This window comes from Alexandromys fortis, unplaced genomic scaffold, assembly GCF_014885135.2.
Source record: "Alexandromys fortis isolate MF-2015 unplaced genomic scaffold, M_Fortis_MF-2015_v1.1 scaffold_118, whole genome shotgun sequence".
NCBI classification, from domain to species: Eukaryota; Metazoa; Chordata; class Mammalia; order Rodentia; family Cricetidae; genus Alexandromys; species Alexandromys fortis.
In genome coordinates this window covers 198,358-222,203 of record NW_026068010.1, presented here as the reverse complement: position 1 = coordinate 222,203, position 23,846 = coordinate 198,358, and the positions used below count along the sequence as shown (strand labels likewise).

The 23,846-nt window shown below is 40.6% G+C and overlaps 1 protein-coding gene across 9 annotated transcripts in view; it reads left to right on the top strand.

Moving 5' to 3' along the window:
- Cdk8 (cyclin dependent kinase 8) overlaps positions 1 to 21,676 on the top strand; it is a 66,173-nt gene extending 44,497 nt beyond the window's left edge. For 2 of the 9 annotated variants that reach the window (XM_050161876.1, XM_050161873.1), the window contains exons 5-14: positions 2,752 to 2,809; positions 5,247 to 5,378; positions 11,545 to 11,688; positions 14,106 to 14,175; positions 15,303 to 15,375; positions 17,823 to 17,920; positions 18,531 to 18,609; positions 18,729 to 18,887; positions 19,108 to 19,167; positions 20,409 to 21,676. In XM_050161876.1, coding sequence (XP_050017833.1) covers positions 2,752 to 2,809; positions 5,247 to 5,378; positions 11,545 to 11,688; positions 14,106 to 14,175; positions 15,303 to 15,375; positions 17,823 to 17,920; positions 18,531 to 18,609; positions 18,729 to 18,887; positions 19,108 to 19,167; positions 20,409 to 20,534 — 999 coding nt within the window. In that variant the 3' untranslated portion in view covers positions 20,535 to 21,676. The remainder of the gene's footprint in view (positions 1 to 2,751; positions 2,810 to 5,246; positions 5,379 to 11,544; positions 11,689 to 14,105; positions 14,176 to 15,302; positions 15,376 to 17,822; positions 17,921 to 18,530; positions 18,610 to 18,728; positions 18,888 to 19,107; positions 19,168 to 20,408) is intronic. The other 7 variants (XM_050161874.1, XM_050161875.1, XM_050161880.1 and 4 more) reach the window with 7 other exon arrangements.
- Positions 21,677 to 23,846: the final 2,170 nt, after the last annotated feature.

The following is a 23,846-nucleotide window of genomic DNA, read 5'->3' as shown; positions in this document are numbered from 1 at the left end:
TGTTTATTGTACTCCCCAGCTTCCTGTTGAAAGGTATCATCTGTATAAGCACCCAAGTTTCTTGCCTGCTTGGTTAATTCTTGATGAAACCTTTTGAGGGATGACCATGTTATCTCCTTACATAGCCCCAGTGAGCTTGGTTTTCTCTCCTCAACATAGACATGGTTACAGGACTGTTACCTGTTAGGTGAGGATTGCAGTTTACAGCACTTTGAACTTTGATCTTTGTGAAATCAAATGCTAAAGAGAGGGGAAAACTGAGACTAAAGAAATCGGTAAAAACTGGGGAGAGACAAAGGATATAAAAAAAGAAATTAAGGAAAATAGAAGGATGCATTAGAAAATAATTGATTTTTCTGTCATCAGAGGAAAAAAAGTAAGCCCCAAAATTAAGCCCTGGTTGTGTTGAGCTTGAGGTTTGTTTGAATCTTGGTTCCACCTTTGTAGCCATGGGAAGGATTAGCCACTAATGGCATTGTTGTTGGCGTTCATGTGCTGTGGTGCTAAGAGTCAAAGCCATAACTTTATACTTGGTAGGCACATGTCCCACCATTGAACTCCACTCTCCACCCAAATGAGCTGGATTCTTGTTATCCAGAAGAGAAGAGGCATGTGTACACACAGACGTGTGCAGACACCGTAGTAAAGATTCATAGGAAGCATTAGGAAAGGCTCATGATGTTCAGGATGTGTTTCACTTCCATTATTACATTGCCCCGGAGATGTATGCACAAGAATGGTAATGTCTGCAGTGCAGGTATCTGCTGTGGGAGATGCTGGTTAGGGTTTGGGAGGTTAGGCACAGGGTAGAAAACAGAAAAACCTTCTAGTTGTAAAAGAGAATTGTTAGTGCTTTTAAGGGAAAGGTACTGTAACTTCAAACAGTATCACATCTTTAGTCTTTGTCAGTACCCACTGGGCAGTGATGCTCATTCTCTTCTATTACCATGATGTGAGAATTTCTTAAGTCGCATCGGACATCTGGTTTCCATGGAGTGTGCGCCCCTCACAGTATCACCCAGCAATGTTCTGCATCTTCTTTCAAGGTGACCGGGGCACACCATGAAAAATATTTATCACAGATTTTGGTTCCATCTAGGACTGCTTGGAGGCAGGTCCTGGCTTTGGAAACTAAACTCCTTCCAGATTCTTCTACTGACAACAGGAAGGGAAAAATCTAGTTTTATAGGAAACCAGGTTATTATCTTAATATGGCATTGAGTAATGAAGTAAAATTACCTATCCAATCTTTTGGAGGCTTCCTCAGTTCTGACTAAACAATAACATCAAGTGTTTGACAAGGCTAGTCAAACAACACAACTGCACACTCTCGCTCTTTCTCTCTTCCTCTCTCTCTCTCCCTACACACACACACACACACACACACACACACACACACACACACACACACACACACACACACACACACGGGGGAGGGAGGGAGGGAAGGAGGGAGGGAGGGAGAGAGGGAGAAGAGGCATAGATATAGCATGTCCAAATAAGTCTAAGCCACTTTAAAAGTAATGTGATTTTTGGCACTTTGCTAGATGCCCCAGGTGAAGATTGTGGTGATGATGATAGCAAGACACGCTGATCCAAAGAGCTCTCTGCCTTAGACTGTTCAGAAAAGAATGCTGTTAGGAGGAATCAACAGTAGTCTCTGCACTACATCTGTCTTCCAGGCACTTGCTTTCTGGTGCTGAGTTGCCTCCTCTTAGAAACTAGGAATTTGTAACTTCTGATGCCATAGCCTGCCATTTTAACAGCAGCATCTGTTTTCTTTTTACTTCTAATTTGATTTTTCTAATATTTGTTCATTTATGTTTCATTTGCATTGGAGTTTTGCCTGTATGAAGGTGTTGGATCCCCTGGAACTAGAGTTATAAACAGTTGTTTAGAAAAAGACTATATTAGATTTTTTTTTAAATATTAAACATAGGTTTGTATTTTGTGGCTTCCAAAAAGGAAATTAATTTGCTACTTTGTATTAAATGATATGTGGAGATGAATTTTTTTCTTAAACTCTTAGAGCATTTTATATAATTGAAAGCATGCATCAGACCCGGTGGCTTTTGCCAGAATCCCAGCACTTAGGAGGACAGGGTGTTAATCATCATAAGTTCAAAGCCATCCTGTGTACACCTCAAATTCTAGGCCAGCCAGGACTTCAGAATCAGATTCTCAAAAATAAAACCAAAAGTGGGCGACGGAGACCAGTAGATAGATCTCTGGGAGTTGAAGGCTGCCACTGTGGTCTACATAGACTCAGGCTAGTCAGGGCTACATCATGAGACTCTGAAATAAGAAAGAAAAAGAAGCCGGCCAGTGGTGGCACACATCTTTAATTCCAGCACTTTAAGGCAGAGGCAGACAGATCTCTGTGAGTTTGAGGCCAGCCTAGTTTACAAAGTGAGTTCCAGGACAGGTGCCAAAGCTATAGAGAAACCCTGCCTGGAAAAACAAAAACAGAGAGGGAAGGGAGGGGTGTGGGGGGAGAGGGAGAGATTGATTTCCAGTGCTCCACGGTGAAGACCTGTTGATGATTAAGGGCCTCAGCTGTCTGCTACTGCTGCACTGGGACCTGTGTATGGTTTTACTGTATACACATTCAGTTTCTGCCATGGCTTCCTGCATTTAACTTTAATTTTTTAGTAAAAACTTTTATTTAAGTAGATTTATGTTATATTGACATATTTGTCTATTTAAAGGAAAACTACTGTCTATTGAAAAGAATTTTTTTTGTTTCCACAGAAACCTGCTAATATTTTAGTTATGGGTGAAGGTCCTGAGCGAGGAAGAGTAAAAATTGGTATGTTATATCTTTGATAAGTCACAGTTCAGTACACTTTTAAAATTGTAGGTAGCTGTATCACTGTTTTCTGTATCAATATGCACATACATATTCATAGTTCCAACCGTCAGAAACATTTCACAGGTGTACAGAAAATGGAAAACCTCCAGGTGTCAGACGATCCTTAGAGAACCAACTTCTATAGCTGTAAAGTAAGCCACACAGGCTTCCTCCATCCCTCTGCCTTAGTTAGACAGCCTGTAGAGTGGGCAGCTTCTGTCCCCAGCCACTCTGACTCTTTGATCAGTCTCCTTAGTCAGGTTAATGAGAATAAGCTCTCGTGTTGATGCTCCAGCTGAGACTGCACATGCACAGCCCTTGACCTGCAGGACTGTGCCTGGCCTTGTCTAAGGGCAAGGGCATTCATGGCACTCTGCATCCCTATATCAGATCTCTCCAGGGTGACACTCTGTAAGGACAATCAAATCTATCCTAACCTGGTTGCTTCTTCCATTGTCATTTTGCCAAGCAGTATTTGTCACTTGCATTTGATTTGTTTGGTTTAGGGGTGGAAGACATGTAATTAAGTTATAAATTAGTGTAATTCCGATACAGAATTGTAAGAACACAGAACACAATTAACAGTGGCTTCTGTTGCAATGTTTGATATAAAGCAGAGCCGTGGTTCTCAGTGGTCCTAATGCTGGGACCCTTTAATACAATTCCTCTTGTTGTGGTGACCCCAACCATGAAATTATTTTCGCTGTTCTTTTGTAACTGTATTTTTGCGACTGTTATGAATTATGATGTAAATATCTGTGTTTTCCAGTTGTCTTAGGTGACCCCCGTGAAAAAGGGTTCGACCCACAAAGGGGTCAGAACCCACAGGTTGAGAACAGCTGAATAGAGGCTCCTGTAGCTGTGTCTCCTCCTCACCAGCCCAGTAAAACTCAGCTCTTCACCTCCCCCATCCTACTTTATTAGTCCCCAAATTCACTTTCCACTTTTCAATAAGCTTTTTAAATGCTCTCTTATGATGCAGACGTGGCAACTTCTTAGCTGTGAGAACATGTGATGTACTTGGTGTACTCTGAGCCATTGGCTGTCATTGTTGTCAGACCCTGTCTGTACTTATCTTGGGGCTACCAAATGCTTTTGGCCTTAGATAAGCTTCTGAGGGGATCTCTTCAGTCTGATGTCACAATGTCAGATTCAAATGCCAGTTCAGGGTATGCAGAATAGACTAGACCCAGCCAAAGAACAATTTTAAATGTATCTTTTTTTTTTTTTTAAGATTTATTTATTTACTATATATACAGTGTTCTGCCTGCATGTATTCTGCAGGCCAGAAGAGGGCACCAGGTGTTATTATGGATGGTTGTGAGCTATCTTGTGGTTGCTGGAAATCGAACTCAGGACTCTGGAAGAGCAGTCAGTGCTCTTAATCTCTGAGCCATCTCTCCAGCCCCTTAAATTTGTCTTTTACTGTCTGGTTTAGAAAGATTTTGCATGGCACCTTTAAGACCTCCTTTAGAATTACACTTTTATGTAATTGTGCACAGTGATGGGAGGTTTGGGTGATACTGTGTCTTCGAGCATTCACATTTCACAGAAAACATTAGATAATCTGATTCAAGGTGTTTACTCTTTGCCAAAAATTTGGTTTTCCCCATTCATAATCATTAGTTAAAGGAGAATCTACTTCATTAAAATTATGTTAGAGCAGAACTAAACCTGTCCAGATGGTTGTGAATCTTGACGTCTCCCAGTGGGTGGTAAATAGGGGCCATCCTGTCTTTGTGTTTAGTGACCCTGTATGTGGTGTCATAGATTAGCAGGGCAAGGTCCGTACCTAGTAGCTTGATGGCATGGTACTATTGCCATGAACTCTCTTCAGGGCCAACCTGGGGGCTTGGGTTTGTGATCTTTTGAACTTCTGTCTCATGTGAAGAAGTGTAAGACTGAGAAAAAGCCTTTTCCAACTTAAGTGCCATGAGTTTTAAAATTAAATTAGTGGAATTCTGGCCAAATCGATGAGGAAAATAGTATTAAAATACAATGTGGTCAGCCCTGAGGGCAGCTGTGAGTAGGCTTGTTGATGCCGACAGTGGAAAGCCCCACTCTGCTGTGCCCGTGCTCTGAGAACTGAAGTACAGCTTAATGTCCAACCTGTCTTGTTCGCCCCCCACAAGCTGTGGCCCTCTGAAAGAAATCTGCCAGAGGAGCAGCCTTATGCACAGAGCCTGTCATAACCTCTGTCAAGAACTGAGTGACAGTTTATTCAAAAAGACTGTGGGCTCACGCTTTTTTACATTTCTGTCGGTAAAAGCAGTAAGGTGCTTCATTTGCTGCCCCAGGCCTGAGACATTCTTAATAAACAACACTGGGAAGTGGGGCTGTGTAAGTAAAGTTGACCTGTCTGTTTACTTATGTGGTTTTCTTGTTATTGTTGCAGCTGACATGGGCTTTGCCCGATTATTTAATTCACCTTTGAAGCCTTTAGCAGATTTGGATCCAGTGGTTGTAACATTCTGGTACCGAGCTCCAGAATTACTCCTTGGAGCACGACATTATACCAAAGCAATTGGTGAGTAGGGCTAATTAAAATTATAGAACTTTAATTTTTTTCTGTGAAAGACATATTTTTGTACATGTTTAAGTAACAGACTAAATTATAAAAACAAAACCCCAGAATTCTACCACCCATATATATATGCATTAGCATCCAGGAGCATAGAATTGCACACATCTCTTTTCAAAAAAGGTTCAGAATGTTTTGAGTAAAAATTTTAATTTTATATGAAAAGAGCAAACTAAAAATTTTAAAGTTCTGGAACTTCATACAAATGTTCTTTCTGCTAACTTCTAAAAGACCCTCCAAAATTAAACAAAGTAGGCAAACTTAAGTTAGGACCTTTTCAAAGTCAGGAGCCTGGTAGTCTTGCTTTCTCATGTCCCCATTTATCAGCCGTGTTAGTGGTGTCACGGCACCAGCAGCTCTTCCTCAGTTCCTCTGCTAGCTACCATTGCAAATTGTTGATAGCTAGCTTACACGATCCAGTGAGTGGAAGACCCGCTGCTTCCCCATGACTGATGTCTTTTTCTCTTCATTTTCCCAGAGTGAGTGTTACGGTGAAGTACTGTTTCCCTAGTGTGCTCTGCCCTCTCCGTTTATGTTGATGGTCTTTGGCTTGTTCTGTTGTACAGGGTGGCTTGCAGCCGCTTCTACTGTGACATATAACCTAGGCCTACTCTACCACCTCCCCAAGACATTTTCCTTTTTATTCCTCTAGGCTGTTGTGCTTTCTGCATCCCATGATTGTTTCTTTTATTTTCTTCTCCTGTGACTTTCCTTGGGAGAATATTTTAGGTAAATTGTCTAATTCATAGCATTTCTGGAAAAGACCTTTATTTACTTGATGGTTTAGAGTCATAGGTATCAAGTTGTGCTCTGATATTTCTTTTGCCTTTAGGAAGCAGTGTGGCTAATCCAGTCTCAGGCCAGTCTTCTCAGATTACTGTGGATCACCTAGGCTTGTCCCTTTCTGAAGACAAATGCCATTTCTCATTTCCACATTTGACAGCGTTTTCTGGACACAGTCATTCAGCTCATATCTGGTGTCTCTGGACAATTCTTAAGGTATATGGTCCTTTGATTTCCCCTCGGAGATTTCTGTTTCTCTCTTCCTGAATGTACATTTAGGAGATGCTGCCTCTTGGTGGTTTCCACTGTGCTTTTTCTCCTGATGCCTTTCTGCCTTTCTTGGGTGCCCCTTTTCTGACGGTGACTCTTCGTGGCATCTTGTATTTGTTTATGAGAAGAAAAGCTTTGTTAGTGTCTTTGAAGGGATCACAGCACTTGTTTGTGATTTGCAGTGCACCCTAAGTTATTACCTGCCTGGTCTGATTTTTAATTTATTGAGTTGGAAGATAATTGTTCTGTGTTCTGGGGAGTTGGCTATTGTCCTTTCAGAGCTTCTGGAACTGCTTTAGTGCCTGTAACCCTGAAGTCTTCAGCACACTGAAGCTCACTGTTTGCTCAAAGCCATGCATTTGTCTTTCCTGTCTGCATGTCCATTTTGGGGGATGGAGCAAGGGCAGACTGAGGGACAGACTACAGGTATAGAGACATGTTATTGTAGTGCTTCTTGAAGCAATTTTCTTGCGGATGTAGCAGGAAGTCCGGCATCTTCCTGGTCACCACACCACTGAAAGACATTTCTTGTCTACGTAGGCGCCCTCCATGGCTTCTTTGAATGTCTTAAAGCCTAGACCCATGTTCCTGTAGTAGCGAGTAAAGTTCTTGCCAGTTTCTTCCTGCAGGCACCTCTTGCTTTGAAAGTTTGGGCTGTTATTAGTAAACATGCTCAGTCTGAATGTCAGCCGTTTTCCCAGCAACCTGAGGAAAAAACCTGTGTTTTCTTTCTGGGCTCTGTTTTCCATTTGTGTCTTCATTTCTCTTCTGGTTCTAAGTGTCCCTTAATTACTTAGATGATTCCTAGTTTCTCTTATTTGTACTTACGTTACAAAAACTCCTTGTGTACTCTGTTAGATCATGGGGCACATAGGTTGTGATTATGCTTTGCAAGTTCTACAACAGTTAGCTATCACCCCCAGAGACCCCAATGCCAGGATGGAAGAGTCTGTGTTCTGAGGCCAGTCAGACTTAAAATCTCCTGGCTTTTGGCACAATTGCTGATTATCAAATGGCTGAGGACATTGGTAGTCAGTGGGGAGAAGGGCCATCTGTGTTGAAACAGTTCTTCCCACTTTGACATGTCTGTATAGTTTTGAAGGACAATCTGCTGCTCATGTACCATGCTGTAGACTGAGGTCTTTTTTGCACTCTTTCATCTGCTTTCCATGGTCCAGAAATGTCTGCCGCATCTGTTAACTTTGGTCGAAATTCTGTCTTATCACAAAGAGCTTCTGAAATCATGATGTCTGGGATAACCTTGCTCCCTCATCCCTATCACATTCTCAACTTTCTTTGTTTGAGATTTTGTTTGTTTGTTTTAAAAACAGAGTTACCCCTTGCAGCTCTGACAGAGCTGGCCCTCACTCTGTAGATCAGGCTGGTCTCCAACTCAAAGAGATCCACCTGCCTTAGCCTTCTGAGTGCAGGGTTTAAAAAGTGTGTGCCACCACCACCAGGCCATACTATGGATTTATATCTATTAAGCTTTTGTTCATATTTCTATGTAGTCTCTAGATGGAAAAGGGGGCTGCTTGTCATCCTCCTCTGAGTTAATCTTGAATCTATCATGTCCCTTTTCTTGGCAAATACTCTATTAAGTTCACTTATGCTCTTAATCTACTTTGAGGTTACATTTTATTTTATAGAAAAACAATTATAAAGATAAGTCAGATATGAAAAATATCTCTCTACATGCAGCTTTGTATAAATCTAAAATTGTTCCAAAATATTTTAGAAAAAAAATATTTAAGCTATTAACTGTTTTTGAATATGTGCTGTTAACTAAACACATTTGAATCTTTTGTGAAAATACTCTTAGAACAAATTGAAGATGACTTTCTCAACTAATATGACAGTTATTTTTTCTTATCAAAGAATTTGATATTTCAGAGCATTGTTACTTTTGGTAGGCTCTTACACTATACAAATAGTGATGTGATTACCAAAGTTTAGCCCTCAATCACTGAGCACCTGAGACTTCATCTGTTTCTCCCATACTGTAGTTCAGCAGTTTCAATTGAGCAAAGAGAGTAGCAATGGCTCTCTATAGGATTGTCCATTTATTGCTGACTCCTGGAGAGTATGTTCAGTCAGACATGCCATCTAATCCTTCAGTGTTATTTCTGAAAATGAGAATCCAGCTAGAGTCAAATGCTTACATGGACTGCATGAACTTACACGAAGTACCATGAACTGCAAGGTCTATGGCTTTATTTAGAAACATTTGCCTTATGCAGTAGGAGTCAGGAAGGGAACTGACTTGGTTACAAATGGCTAGAATCAAGGCCATTGTCATTTCTTCAGCAGTGGTGATCACTGGCCATGTGCACCTGATTTGACCACAGTGCCTTTTGGAGACTACCTCATTTCTATAAATACATTGCTTCAAAGAGCTATAACATAGTGTCTTTCTTAGATGTTGTTTGAATCGGAGAGGTTATATGCTAGCCATTTTCAACATTTTAAAATAAGAGTGAGGTGGTATTAGAGGGAACTTTCAGTTCTAGTTTCTACTTCTCAGTTTTCCTTTCTACCCCTTACCTCCACTGGTAGCCTTCAAGGCTTGTTCAGTGAAGCACTTACAGATTCCTGCAAGAACTCTAGTAGCATTTGGACTTTGCTGTCTGGTAGTGTGTAAGCAGCTACACTGCCTTTGGAGTTACAGACCACAGCACTGAGAGCTTATGCTCGTGTCCATCTTCTTAGTATTATTCAGAAGGAGTCCGCTGCTGGAATCCCAGGTTCTGTAGACTGAAGAGGAGAGTGCACAGAAAACACATCTGCCTTGGGTGGTGACAAACTGCCACTTCCACATACTCCACTACACACAGACTTCAGTGTGGATATTCATCCATTTGCACAGTACTGGAAGTGGAATCATTAAACCAGAGAGGAAATAATGGGCTAGTGAGCATGTTATCTAGAAGACAAAGACTTGAGTGTTTGGTTTTTAGTCTTGCTTGTTTGGTGTTAGGGAGGAAACTGAAGGAGAGGTATGATCAGTCACCAGTGAACTATTGCCAGAGTTGTTATGAAAGTTTTTCTGAAGTGTAGACTTGAGCCCGAGGGCTGCTCCTCCAGGTGCTGAGTGTGAGCTGATTGTGTGACTCTGAGTGGAGAGGGGAGAAAATGGGGAAAGAAGGAAGCTCCGTTGACTGCAGTGTTCAACAGGTCCTTCTACCCTATTTGTTTATGGGTGACAGTTATATTGTAGCTGCTGTAGGTTTTGAGGAGTTGGTGCACTTTTCCCAGGGAATGAGTTACAGGTGGGTAAAAGGAAAAAAGAGCCTTCCTGTAGATTGGCTTATTTTAAAACATGAGCAAGGAAAAGAGAGACCTTCCTGGAAAGAATTAGGGAGTTTTAGGGAATAAATATGCAGTCATCTGACCAGAGTTTGATTGGTGATTAAATCAAGATTGTGAAAGTGAAAGGTAGAAAATTGTTACAGACAAGAGACAGATGAAAATAGTAGACTTAGAAATGACTAGGATTCAGTCAATCAAGATTCAGTAGCTCTTGTCCCATGCACCGTGCTTTTCCTTCAGTATTCCCTGGAAAACTACTCCATTCGTCTTCAGGATCTTAGTAACTAACCGGATAAATCATTACAGTGTCCTTTGGGTATGTTATGAGTTGAGTTTTAAGTGTGCACAATGATTCATTTCCCATTTTTTAATCCTCCTTAGCTCATCTATCCATGCAGCAGTTAAGATGGTCAGAGGTTAGGTTTGTATTAGGTATATATCTATATTAATCTCAGAATACCTTTACTGTGTTTCCTCTGATATTAAAACAAAATAGCTCCATCTAATTCTTGATAAAACTTTATCAACGTGATAGTATTGACCAGCTTTCTGATATGAAAAAATTATGTGATTAAAAAAACTGTCAAATTATGAATCCTTATGCAAGTAGATTAATTTGTCACTCCAAAATGTAAATGTAACAACTTATACAATGAGAATTTTATGTATGAAAATAAAAGCATCACAATTGTAATAAATACATTCCAGTAAAGTTTAGAAATCCTCATAATTAGCATTTTTCTCATTTTCTCTTAAATAAGAGTTTCTCAGGTACCTGAGTAAGCAGCTTCAATGTAAGCATGATTTTTGTAATTTGTCCCTGTCATATTCACATTTGCCCCAGGTTTTGTATAGGTCATTCAGAAACCACTTGTTGAGCATCTGCTCTGTACACAAACTATTAAATATACGTTAGACAGCACCTTCATACGAGCTATGTGTCAAACAGCAGGATGTTTTCAGCTTTGTACTCTAAGAAGGTGGATAGTTTTTGTCTCTGTTAATAGTTATTTTGAGTACAAACTTGGTATAGATGAAAGTGATTTTATGTCTCATGAATTACTTTGCAATTTGTCTACTGTAAATAACTGTTACTAATTTTTAGCCTGCATGCCCATTTTAAAGATAGGTTTGTGTTTTTTTTCTTCCTGTGTTCTAATTAACTTTGCAAAGGTGATGCTGCTGCTGTAGCAGGAAGAGGTGAAATAGAATACATGTCTTTCTTGTTAGTGTTAGCACAGGTGATACTGAATAGGCTTTGAAAATAAACAAGATGAAATTATTTTATCATGACAAATGTTCCTGTATTCTGGCAAGTGCCCAGTTTCAAGGGTTATGTAGATTTTCTGTTTGTTTTGTTTTGGTTTTATTTGTTTGTGGTTCCCATGTTCCATTTGCAGACTGTGTAGCTATAATGGTTGAAGCATTTAGAACTCACCCAGATTGAACAAATAAATAGAGGCTTCTATGAAGTCACTGGATGGATGAGATATCACAGGAATGAAAGCTTGGTGGGTGGGGGTGTACTTACAGGGTCCTGTGGTATTTAGTGGTTATATTTGCCCAGGGATTACTATTAATGTGCAAGAAACAGATAAAGAACACTCCCCATTAAATTAAAAATGCATTTTCTTTTGGAAAGAAGCACTTTATTTTCCTCCTTTTTCTTTTTCCTTTCCTTTTTGCTTTTTATTTTCTCTTTCCTGTTTTTTGTTTTTGTTTTTGTTTTTCTTTTCTTTTTCTTTTAAAGATATTTGGGCTATAGGGTGTATATTTGCAGAACTACTAACGTCAGAACCAATATTTCACTGTCGACAAGAGGACATCAAAACTAGTAATCCTTATCACCATGACCAGCTGGACAGAATATTCAATGTAATGGGATTCCCTGCAGGTACACACTTGCTTTTGTTGTTCTCAATCGTTGTTGTTTGGTATCTTCTTTGGAAAGGTTGTATTTTTGGCTTATGAAAGCTTGAATTACATGATTCTTAGTTTTTATGACTTTCATTTTTCAAAGAATCACAGAAATAGCAAAATTCATAGAATTCAAATATCAGCATTAAAATACTTAGGGGTTTTCTGAATTTGATGAGGTTTTTGTTTGTTTCATTTTGGTTTGTTGTTTTGGTTTGTTGTTTGGTATTTGAAATGATGAGATATTTACAATAGCTGGGTTAACAGTTAACTTGATGCCTTTTATTCCTGCCAGTGTAAACTAAAATAAGCAATAGAATTTTTTTTTTCTTCTGGCAGCGTACTTCATAGCTGCTGCTTGAATAGAAAGACTGAAGGTTGTGTTTATGTAGAGTGTTGTGCAGAACCAAATCCTGTGGAATAACGGCACTTCTGCTCCATCACTCTTGTCATTATCTAATATTAGTATTTTTTAATGTTTTGTGAAACAGCCAGGATGTGAGTGAAAGTCATAGGCGTGGTTTTACAGCAGAGAGAAAATGTATGGGTGTTCCCCTCTTTAGAGTTAACATCTTTCTGGGTGTATCCCAGATCCTAGTTATACCACAGAACAGTAATTCACCAGCCACTAAAAACTACCCATGGGTCCAGAATAATAAAAATGTGTGGAGAACACCTAAATAATGTTGGCTGGTCAGGCATGTGACTGAACTCATGTTTTATGGGAACTGCTCCTTAGGTCACTACAGCTTAAGACTGATAAAGCTGGGAGCTTGCATCCGCGGTTCCTTGTAGGATTGTTAAGTATCAGCAAATGCAGAACATCTACACAGACTTCCCTTCTTCAGCAGCACCCAGTAGTTTTGTGAGGACCTCATTGGGATAAGAATTTCATTTACTCATTGCACGTTGGGGTGCTAGTGTGACCCAGTTACTATCTTGAATAAAATGTATTAACATGGTGGTATACACCTTTAACCCCAGTACTTCAGAGGCAGCAGCATGTGGCTCCCAAGGAGTTCAAGCCAGCCTGGTATACATAGCCAGTTGTAGGACAGAACAACATAATGACCCTGTCTCAAAAAACAAACAAACAAAAAAGACAAATTAGACAAACAGATAGATAGACAGGCATATATGTATTATGATAGAGACATAATAGATACTGATTCTTGCCGTCTTAAGCATTAACATTGTTAGGATGTTGTAAAAGTAGACATGACTTGAGTGACTAGAGAAGAATTGCTTCTTTTATATCCAGGTTAGTTCACTGTTTCTGAGGCCCATGGGAAGGAGATATGGGACTGATTGGGAATAATGAAGACCATACTCAGAGATGACTCTTGCTATGGGTTTAATAGTTAGGATGACTCAGTTAATGAGAAGCCAGGAAAAGCAAGCACCAGCGAGCTAGGATCCATATAGACACTTGAATCGTAGACGGAGTTTCAGAAAGGTCAGTGTGACTGTGGAACACTAAAGTTTTCAGTGATAGTGGGCTAACTGAGGTCAGGAAACCAGTGATATGTATCACAGCTGGTAAAGACATAGTAAGGACAAATAACTTTTTAAAAGAAATATATAATTGAGGGAAAACTAAATGGTTGCCCTAAAATTTTTAGCTTGAGAAGTTGGCAAAGTAGAGAAATTGGAACAAATAAGTAGTTGAGAAGAAACTTCCATTTTAAAGTTCAAGTATATATTTAGTTTACACTGGATGATGACTGTGGGAGATACATAGCCAGTGTTCCCAGCTGCCTAGTGCACAGACTGTGTACCTAACAGATCCTTGATAACAGCCACTGACAGCTTCAGAAAGGGCAGCGTAGCTAGCATATATCCACAGCACTTCTGCTGCCCCAGACTAACTGGAGTATTGTTCGTGTCTCCAGTGCTCACACTGTATTGAACAATAATAGTAAGAGTAGCCAAGGTACTGGTATTTGGCTTGATGTGGGGAGCAGCTTTAAAGGTGTGAAAGGAGGGCTGTGGTTTAGAAAAGTGTGGTGAGCCAGTCAGAGAAAAGATCTTAGATTTCTCAGTTAAAGATACTACTTGCAGATGGAACCAAAAAATTTACTGCATGGGGAAAAATAAGTAGGTTTACTAATAGAGAAATAGGGCTGTATAGTAACAAATATTTCTGTGATTAATTTCCTTTTAGTACTAGAGTGATACTGGCAGGCTATAGTGGAACAGAGCAAGTGTAGACTGACACTTGAGCAGAGGTAGAGCTGGAGCCATGGGTTCTCCTTACAGCTCAGGATGTAGTTGCAGCTGAGCACGTCTGTGAGAGCCAGGCTCTTAGAAAGCTCTCAAAGTAAGGTAACCTTTGTTAGCATTCTTGAGACTAGGAGCCTAGGCAACATAAACATTTATCAATGTATTTCACAGATAAAGATTGGGAAGATATAAAAAAGATGCCTGAACATTCAACATTAATGAAAGATTTCAGAAGAAATACGTAAGTTGGAAAGAAAATGGACCCTTTGTTGATTTTAACTTTTCTAGAATAGTCATGATAAAAATTAAATGTTCAGCATGCCACAGCACTCACCTAAGTTTACCGAAGAATTTTACTTACTCATAAATACTGTTATGATCTTAGTTCTCATTTTATGAGATAATAAATTGACAGAGGTGACTCTTATCAGCAGCTGATTTGGAGATGAGGGAAAATCAACTCATTTCTTTTCATATTTACTACTTTCTGGAAGCCAGACAGACAATAGTGGGAAGTACTGTAGCCAAAGCAGTACAATTATGCAAGCCTTGCTGGTGGCCACTTGTCTACCCATTTAAAGTGTATAGAATTGAAAGCAAGTATTAATTAGGGAAAAGCAAGTGTTTAAAGACCAGGGGTAGGCAAAATCCAGTACTTACACATATAACAAGTAAATTTTAATCTTATACTGGTAAGCCTGAGTTAACCTTTAGCACAAATAAAATAATTATTAAGATATAATTCATGTGGGGAAAATACTACCCAGGATGTATTCATGAAATTGTCTTGAATTCCACCATCAGTACCCACTATGAAGCAACTAGTGTGGCTCAATTGGTATTACAGTGCTTGCCTAGCATGCATGAAGCCCTGGGTTTGATTCCCAGCACTGGGCTTGGTGGTGCATGCCTGCAGTCCCAACAGTAGCATCAGATGTTCAAGGTAATGCTCAGCATTGTAGTGAGTTTGATACCAGCCTGGGATACGATATACCCTGTCTCAAGAGAAAAAGAAAAAAAAAAAAGAGTCATTATTAAGGCTGGGTGTGGTGGTGCTTACATACCTATAGTTTCAGCACTTGAAGTGGAGGCAGGAGGGTCAAAAGTTCAAGGTCATACTACATAGTGCTGGAGGCCAGCTTGAGCTACGTGAGACCCTATCTCAAAAAACAAAAACACCCAAAGACTAGTGTGGACTTTAAAGAAAGTATAAAATTGGCTTAATGCTGCTATTTTATGCTGCTCAAAGCATCTTTGATGTGTGTTCCCTGTTGGTTATGATCAAAGTAGTTGTGTGTGGGAAGCTATCGGCCAATGTAGAATTCACCTCTGATCTAATGTGGATGTTTCATGGTGTTTCTCTTTCAGGTACACCAACTGCAGCCTTATCAAGTATATGGAAAAGCATAAAGTTAAACCTGATAGTAAAGCATTCCACTTGGTAAGCCTGGGACAGCAGCACAAATGAATCCATGTGGTCACTTAGCGCTCTCAGAGTGATTTCCAAAAAGTACCAAGAGAAGCCCTCCTGCCACTCAGAGACCACATTGACTCATTTTCTGCACTTGAGCTCTTGTCATTTCATTTCTGGAAATGAAAGCCACGTCCTTGTCCTTAGATACTCACCTTGAGCAACACTTAGAGTTTTGTACTGACAACTACTTGAAGATGGTTTACAAAATTTTAACTTCTAAGTTAACCTTGTCAGATTATGTCTTGAAATCCCTTTGCTGATAGTCGTGTTCCATTTTCTGGAGAGAGGGCATGCATGTTGTATAAACGAACATAGGCTAGACTCTAAAAGAGCCAGTGCACCTGCAGGGTGGTCAGATTCAGCTGTTGTTGACTTTGTTTGTAATAGAATGTCCATTATGACGCTATAACTGAAAATGTTTTTCAGTTTTGAGTTTCCATAAAAGGTTTAGGGAAGCATGCATTTTTTTTTAACTTGGCCTAAGATTCTTTTACAATGTGTTCCAATGTAGTCTTAGATGGGAATCCCTTGACTTTGCCTCACAGCAGCTAAACCACTGGGCAAGCAACTCTTTCTGATCTGCCTGTGTGTTTCCTTTTCCCTCAACTGTCTCTGCTTCTCTGTCATCCTGGCTGTTATATCGTATTTTACAAGGTAGTGCTTAACTTTGCCATGTTACTACATCCAAAATGTATGATAATGATTTATTCAGATGTATTTGCGACAGAACCCAAATTAGGAAATTAGGTCAGATCCTTCAAGATCCAAGACTTATTGATCCTAACAAAATATTGGCAGGTGCAAAGACATGCCATGCCTATCCCCAAGTCCCATGCCTTCCTTGCAGTCTAAGACTTGTGGAATCTGAGAGACTATCCTTTTAGCTTAATGTTTTTAAAAATTCGTTTGTTGTAATTCTCGATTTTAACCCCAGCACTTCATTTGTATGTGCTTTACTTCCAGGCTGCACCCCAGCTCTGTCTTATTTTATTGGGGTGAGCTGTCTTATAGATAATCTCAGTTTCATCCAGAAAGCTTTAATTCCACCGAAAGTGTTGGTTTTTTGTTTGTTTGTTTGTTTTTGTCTTTCAAGACAGGGTTTCTCTGTGTAGCCTGGCTGTCCTGGAACTCATACTATCTATAGACCAGGCTGGCCTCAAACTCACAGAGATCTGCCTGCCTCTACCTCCCAAGTGCTGGGATTAAAGGTATGTGCCACCCCTGTTTGGCCAGGTGTTGGTATCTTAAAGAACAAACCCAAATTTCGCCCCCCTGTAAGATACTTCCAAGAAAATTATAAAAGGTCATTAAATAATTGAGGCTTGCTGTCCCTGCATTTTAAAAATATTTTTGTGGCCTTTTATTCTTTATGAATCATTACTCCTATGTCTCAGTGTATCTATTAGTTTATTACTTTTCTTTTCTTTTTTGTTTTTCGAGACAGGGTTTGTTTTTCTGTGAAGCTTTGGAGCCTGTCCTGGAATCACTCTGTAGATCAGACTGGCCTCAAACTCATAGAGATCCGCCTGCCTCTGCCTCCTGAGTGCTGGGATTAAAAGTGTGTGCTACCACTGCCCCCAGCAATTCATTACTTTTCAAACCAAGTCCAGGTAGGAAGAGCTGGGAATTTGTTAGAAATGCAAGTCATTAGGTGCCTGTTCACATTTGTCTATCAGAGGCAGGAAGAGCAGGAGCTCACAGCCAGTGGAAAGTTTAAGATCAGCCTATAGGAGACACTGTCAAAAAGGAAAAACCAAAAGCCCCCAATTGGTTAAAAAGCAACACTTCCTGGATGTGTGGTGGGCTCTAGGCACAGCGCTCAGCTCTCTTATCTCTCTGGTCTAGGAATACTGGGAACTAATTAATGAAACCAATTACCATGGTACTATTTTTATTCTCCATCTGGACAGATATGGTTACAGAGAGGTGAACTGACCTTCCCGGTGCCTTCAGCCAATAAATTCTGAGTCAGGGTTTGGACTGAGCAGTGGAGTAGGGCAGCCTCTTGAGCACTTGATTACCTGGTATGGCTGCGAGAATTATTTTTTAAATTATAATGCAGCTATGCTGAATTAGGTACAGATCTAACTGCATGTGGCTTGTGTGTTGTTTACATTACAACATTTTCTCCTCTTAAAAGGAGTAGAAAATGCAAGTTTAGTCATTCTAAATTGTGTGGCTAATGAAGGGAAAAGCACTGGGGAGGGTTAGGCAGTGTGAATGTAGTCAACCTGAGATGATTGTGTGTGCTGCTACTTTAATAATTGTGCTTTGTTACTGATAATTTGGGACAATGAATGATATTGTATTGGTTTTCAGAAGCACGTTACCCCCATAAGTACTGACATAAAACTTTGGGAACAGTATACTAATGTGGGAGCCTGTGCTGATAATCCTGTGACTTGTGATTTCAGCTTCAGAAGTTGCTCACTATGGACCCAATAAAGCGAATTACCTCAGAGCAGGCCATGCAGGACCCCTACTTCCTAGAAGACCCACTTCCCACGTCAGAGTAAGTGGTGGATTTACTGACTCCCTGAATGTTGGTTGGCATCCCTGAGTACTCTTCCTCTTAGTTGTCACACAAAGTTGCCATGCCTCTGAGGGACCTGAAGAAATTGAGCTTTGCTACCATACTATGTCATTTTGGGTCTTTGTGGTTAAGAAGCAATACTGAAATGAATTCCTTCAATAGTCATCCATTTACTAGTGATGGATTCACTCTTCTGTGGCTCCTTTTGGTCACTGGTATTGTGTAGGACTGGCTACACTTGGGGGCTCTGGTGTTCCTAAATAAACTCACGTTCTCTTTACTGTCTTTGTTTCAACTGAAAGAAGGGCAGATAAAACACTGAGCAGAGGTAGATGCTTTGTTTGCACTATTGAGAGCTGTCCTGTTGGATGATTATTAATTATGGTTACACAGGGAAGGACCTTCTGACCACCTGCTGCAGTGTCATTGGTGAAATGTTTATTTGTATCAGGTTTGCATGAAAGATGCTTATATCTGTAACTGTGGAGACAAAGTCTTCTCCTTAGTATGTGACAGTGAATTACCTAAGTGGAGCACTGGAAATACTAGGCAGTGTGTGCGTCAGCTCTTTCTTTTCTCTTGTGAATAGTGTTTTTGCCGGTTGTCAGATCCCTTACCCCAAACGAGAATTTTTAACAGAAGAAGAACCTGATGACAAAGGAGACAAAGTAAGTATTAAATTATAGTTGGTAGTGCCTTACTTATGACTGCTTCTTTGGCCTTTGGATTGTCGCCATCCTTGGTTCTCCTTCTGAGTTGAACTATGTTTTCTGTTTAACCAATTGAGAAGAACCAGCAGCAGCAGCAGGGCAATACCCACACTAATGGAACTGGCCTTCCAGGGAACCAGGACAGCGGCCACACACAGGGGCCACCCTTGAAAAAAGTGAGAGTTGTCCCTCCTACCACTACCTCAGGTGGACTCATCATGACCTCCGACTATCAGGTACTACAAATGATACTGATCTGTTCTTCTGGGGTTTCTGTTGCAAAGTGTGGTCCAAAGTAGCCTTGGTGTACCTGGTAAGATATGTCAGCATGGAATGTTACAGGTATGGAAGATCACAGACATGGAAAGTAGAAAAGGATCAGACTTCTGAATAGACTTTGAGTAGAAAGTCTAAGGTCGGCAATCCAGTAACTTGAGACCTCTGTGCACATTACAGAACATCTGCGGTGGCTGGGAGACAATGCAGCCAGGAAAACATTCCCACCCCAGCACCCATGTAAGTGCTGGATAGCTTGGTGGTCTATCTGTACCCTTTTGTTCCATCATTTCAAAGGCAAAGGCAGGATTCTAGTCAAGTCAGTGAGCTCTGGGTTCAAATGAGAGACCTTGCTTCAGTATAAAGTGCAAAGCAATCATTATCAACCTGGCCTACACACACACACTGAAAATATTGGCCTCAGTGTTTTTTTTTTTTTCCTGTAAAATGAAATTGGAAAATCTTCTTAGACATGGTGTGTCTAGCATTTAGCAAGTCATCTGAACTCGAGTGGCTGCTTTTTACCCCCAACCTTATCACTTACTTCTTTTAGCCTTGACTCAGAAGGGATCTAGATAAATTGAGAAGGAAAGTAAGATGAATATTCCCTCTAGACAGCATCCTCAGTTGCAGAGTAGGTACAATGCTTAGAATGTGAAGTTTGGGAAGAATGAACTGGCTGTGTGTGCTGAATGTGTTGGCCTGCTTGTATATAAGAAAAAAACACGGTATAGACAGTGCCGGTTATTTTTATTTTGTTATTATCATTGACAATCTTAGTGTCATTCACAGAGTAGTAAGTGGCCTTACATGGTTGGGTACACTCATTAAATATTTAACTGTGTTTTGGCTTTGTACTTTATGTGTTTATATACTTGGACACACATGTGTGGATGTGAGGGCATGAGTATGCATGTGTATGGACGTGTGGAGTCCCTAAATTGACATCAGGTGTCTTCCTTGATTTTTTTTTTTCTTTATTTACTGAGGCAGTGTCTCACACTGAACTAGGAGCTTACACATGTTGACTAGTCTAGCTAGCTGCTTCCCCAGGAGATCTGTTTCTGCCTCCGAAGTGCTGGAATTACAGATAGGTGCCATGACTGATGGCTTTTACATGGGTTCTGGATATCCAGACTAAGGTCCTAATGCCCATGTATCAAAATATGATAAAATCTCCCCAGCATGTAAATTGGTATCTTTTATATCCTATATTTGACATTCCTAAAGAGAGGCTAATAATGGAAACCTTGGAGTTTTATTTGCTTTTGTTCTGTTTTGTTTTGTATGGGCCAGTTGTAAGGTTTTTGTTGTTGTTTATTTGTTTTTATTCTTTTAATTCTAAAGCTAGTACCTTGCAGAAACTTTTACATCTTTGCTTTTTTGGAACAACACTTCAATCCCCTGTTGGCCATGCTGGCATGGGGCCAAGCTACTTCGAGAAGTTCCTGAATCACGTTTTTCCCTCGTCTTCTTTCCAGCGTTCCAATCCACATGCTGCTTATCCCAACCCTGGACCAAGCACATCACAGCCCCAGAGCAGCATGGGATACTCAGCTACCTCCCAGCAGCCTCCACAGTACTCACATCAGACACATCGGTACTGAGCCGTGCTGGAGTCTGTCAGTGCACTGTTGCTCATGCTGCAGGGCTGACTGCAGCCCTCTGCGGGAACCTGGTGTGGGCCATGAGAATGTACTGTACAACCACATCTTCACAATGTCCAGTAGCCAAGTTCCACCGGTTGTCACAGATTGGGGTGGTAGCTTCCAGGTTGTACCTAAGTTTGGAGTTAGACTTGAAAAGAAAAGTGCTAGCACAGTTGTGTCGTGGGTTTGCTACTTCCATAGTTTACTTGACAGGGTTCAGACTGACCAAGCATAGTTTTCAGTGACAGTCTGTAGCAGTTGAAGCTGTGAAATGTGCTAGGGCAAGCATTTGTCCTCGTGTGTGGTGACTTTCAGTGTAACAGCGTTATCTGACCAATAGTACACAGAGATGTAAGGTTTAACTGGTACTTGAAACACAGATTATGTTAACAAAATAACTGAGACTTAAAAGATTATTTTGGTACACCTTTCTTTTTAGTGTCTTATCAATGGGTTGATACGTCTTCTACAGAAATCAGTGTTTTATGACCAAGAATATTGCTTGGATTGTTTTGAAAGTACAAAAGAACGACATAGTTTCTACTGACAGGTTTCAGAACTCCCAAAGATTAATTTCCAACTTAGAGGTTTGTTTTTATTTTCAACCTATGACTTGACTGGTCTTAAAGCTGCTATTTGATAGTAATTAAATATGTTGTCATTGATATAAACCTGTTTGGTTCAGCAAACAAACTAAAATGATTGTCACAGACAGTGTTTTATTTTTCTCGTTGGTGTTGCTGATTTGTGAGCATGCTTTCTAATGAAAAAAGCATGAGTGGTAACCTCCTTAAAAAGGCACGGCATCCAATTCACATTCTTGTCCTGAGTTTAAAGCTGGTTAGTGTAGTGCTATTAAGATTTTATTCAGTTGACTTTCTTTTTAAAAAGTTGTTCGCACATTTTTTTAGGGTGCCCTTACTTCAGCAAAGGAGAAGGAGTAGGAGAGCCTTAGAATTTTTGAGGGGAAAATAAAAAGCTATAACATACAACGTACTGTATCAAACTATTTTACATGAATGACACAAGTATTCTGAATAAAAAATTGAACATTGTTAAAAACAAGGTGTTATGTAATAAATTTATTTTTCATAAATCAGTGTATGGAGTCAGCTATATTTTTCGCACTCACAAAGGGCCTTTCGTGATTTAAAAATGTGCCTCTGTATAGCTCTTCCCTGTCATTTATTGGTGATGTCTTCCATCTGTGCTGTGGACTAGTGAGACTTAGGCAAAGGTATGGATTCTGGTCGGCTGCTGAGACCTGTAATGTGGGGAGACCCTGCTCCAGTCAGTTACCCTTTGTTCCTGCCCATTCCTGTAAAAACATTCTAGAACAGTTCAGGAACTGAGGAATCACTACATTGATAGGTCTAACCCTAACAGTAGGGTAATTTTTAGGAGTGACATTTGAGTTTTCTTACCTCAGGTCACTCTTATACTGCATGCCTTTGATCACTTAGCTCCCCTCCCTACCCCCCTGTGCCTCCTGTGGTTGTGGTTTGGCTCTGTCAGCCTTACCTCTCAGCGTGCTTCTCATGTCCTTTCCTCTTGGTCTTCTAGTGTTTCTCTATCCCTTGCTAAGTGGCCTACAAGCTCAGTGTGAGGGCTCTCTGCACATTCCCCCTCAGGATCTAGTTCCAGAGTTTGATTCAGTAGAACTTGGGTGGATTGGAAATGTGCCTCCCTTTTTAACAAACTCTTCTAGTTCTGAGACATCGGTCTGAGAAATGTTGTAAGAAAGACCATTCTCAGCAGTTCAGAGTGCTGGATGCTCTTCTGAGGACCCAGGTTCAGTGCCAAGCACCCATATGTCAGAGCACAACCATTTCTAACTGCAGTCCCAGATGCCCCCTTCTGGCTCTATGGGTACTGCACACAGGTGATAGATGTGTACAGTGAGGCAAAGCACTGAGGAAAGAGAACTTTAAAAAAGACTATTTCACCTGGTGCTGGTGGCGCACCTCTTTAATCCCAGCACTCTGGAGGCAGAGGCAGGCGGATCTCTGTGAGTTGGAGACCAGCCTGGTCTACAAGAGCTAGTTCCAGGACAGGCTCCAAAGCTACAGAGAAACCCTGTCTTAAAAAAAATAACAAAATAAAACAAATGACTATTCCAAAGTTACTCAGGTTGACAGTGAGCAAGAGATTGAGCCACAGCAGCATTTAAGTGACTTGAGGGAGGACCTTGATATACTGACAGCCCATCTCCTTTCCCTCCTTGGAGTTCCAGAACCAAAACCCATTATAACAAGCTCCACACTGCTGTCAGAAGTGCCTAGGAGCTGTGTTCTCATGTTTCCTGAATTTCACTGCCATCACCTACTCCCTCGATGAGCCTGTCCAATCGTGTTAAAATGTGGTGTCTAACAGATTGATATACCTAGTCTGCTTGCTTCCAGATCTTCCATTTCCTTCATGTAATTGCGTCTCTTACAGAGGACTCATATGATCATACCTGACAGCGCTCTCTATCCCATACCTCAATTTTATTATGCTGTGTAGCATTTATCACATGACTGATCAAGTCTGTTTCCCATAGAATGGAAGCTTCTTGAGAGCAGGACCTGTCCCATCTGTATCCATATTGCTCCTGGATAATGTCATGCAGGCACGTGACTCTGTCCAGATCCACCTGTCCTGACTGACCTGTTGCTATTGGTGACACTGAGGGCAGCTGTCTCAGACCATTGTCTACTCTCTGCCTCCTTCAGACCCAACCATGTCCCAGGGGAGCTGCCTACCCTGGCAGAGGGCCAGGCAAAATCCAGTGTTACCCTTTCTCACATGCTCATATGTCTTTTTCGGATGTGTGTCTTGTTGGCTCTCTTTAAAATGGTCTGTAGTTTAACTTTATGATACTATTCAATAAAGCTCTGAATTTCAAGTTTGGATCTTCTCCAAGGCTAGCCATTCACAGTACAGTCCTCTCCTGGGGCACTGGGCAGCACAGTGGGAATAATCTAGAAATGCAGTGATTGTAGCTTGGCACAGTAAAAGTGGTAAAGCTAGAAGTGTGAGCAAAGACTCCTCTAGACCTCAGATTGAATTCGTGCTGATAAAGCTATCCTGAGTAGTACACACATGGAAGTTACATTCAATACACTATAGTTACTGACAGTCTAGCTTAGCAAGGACCACACTGAAGGTTTTCGTGTCTCTTGTGACCATGTAGCTACTTGACAATTACTTCGCTAACCTACACATTACTTTCCTCATCTCCCACCGTCTTCTCAACACAATGGACCACACGAGCGTTTTTTTTGTCTA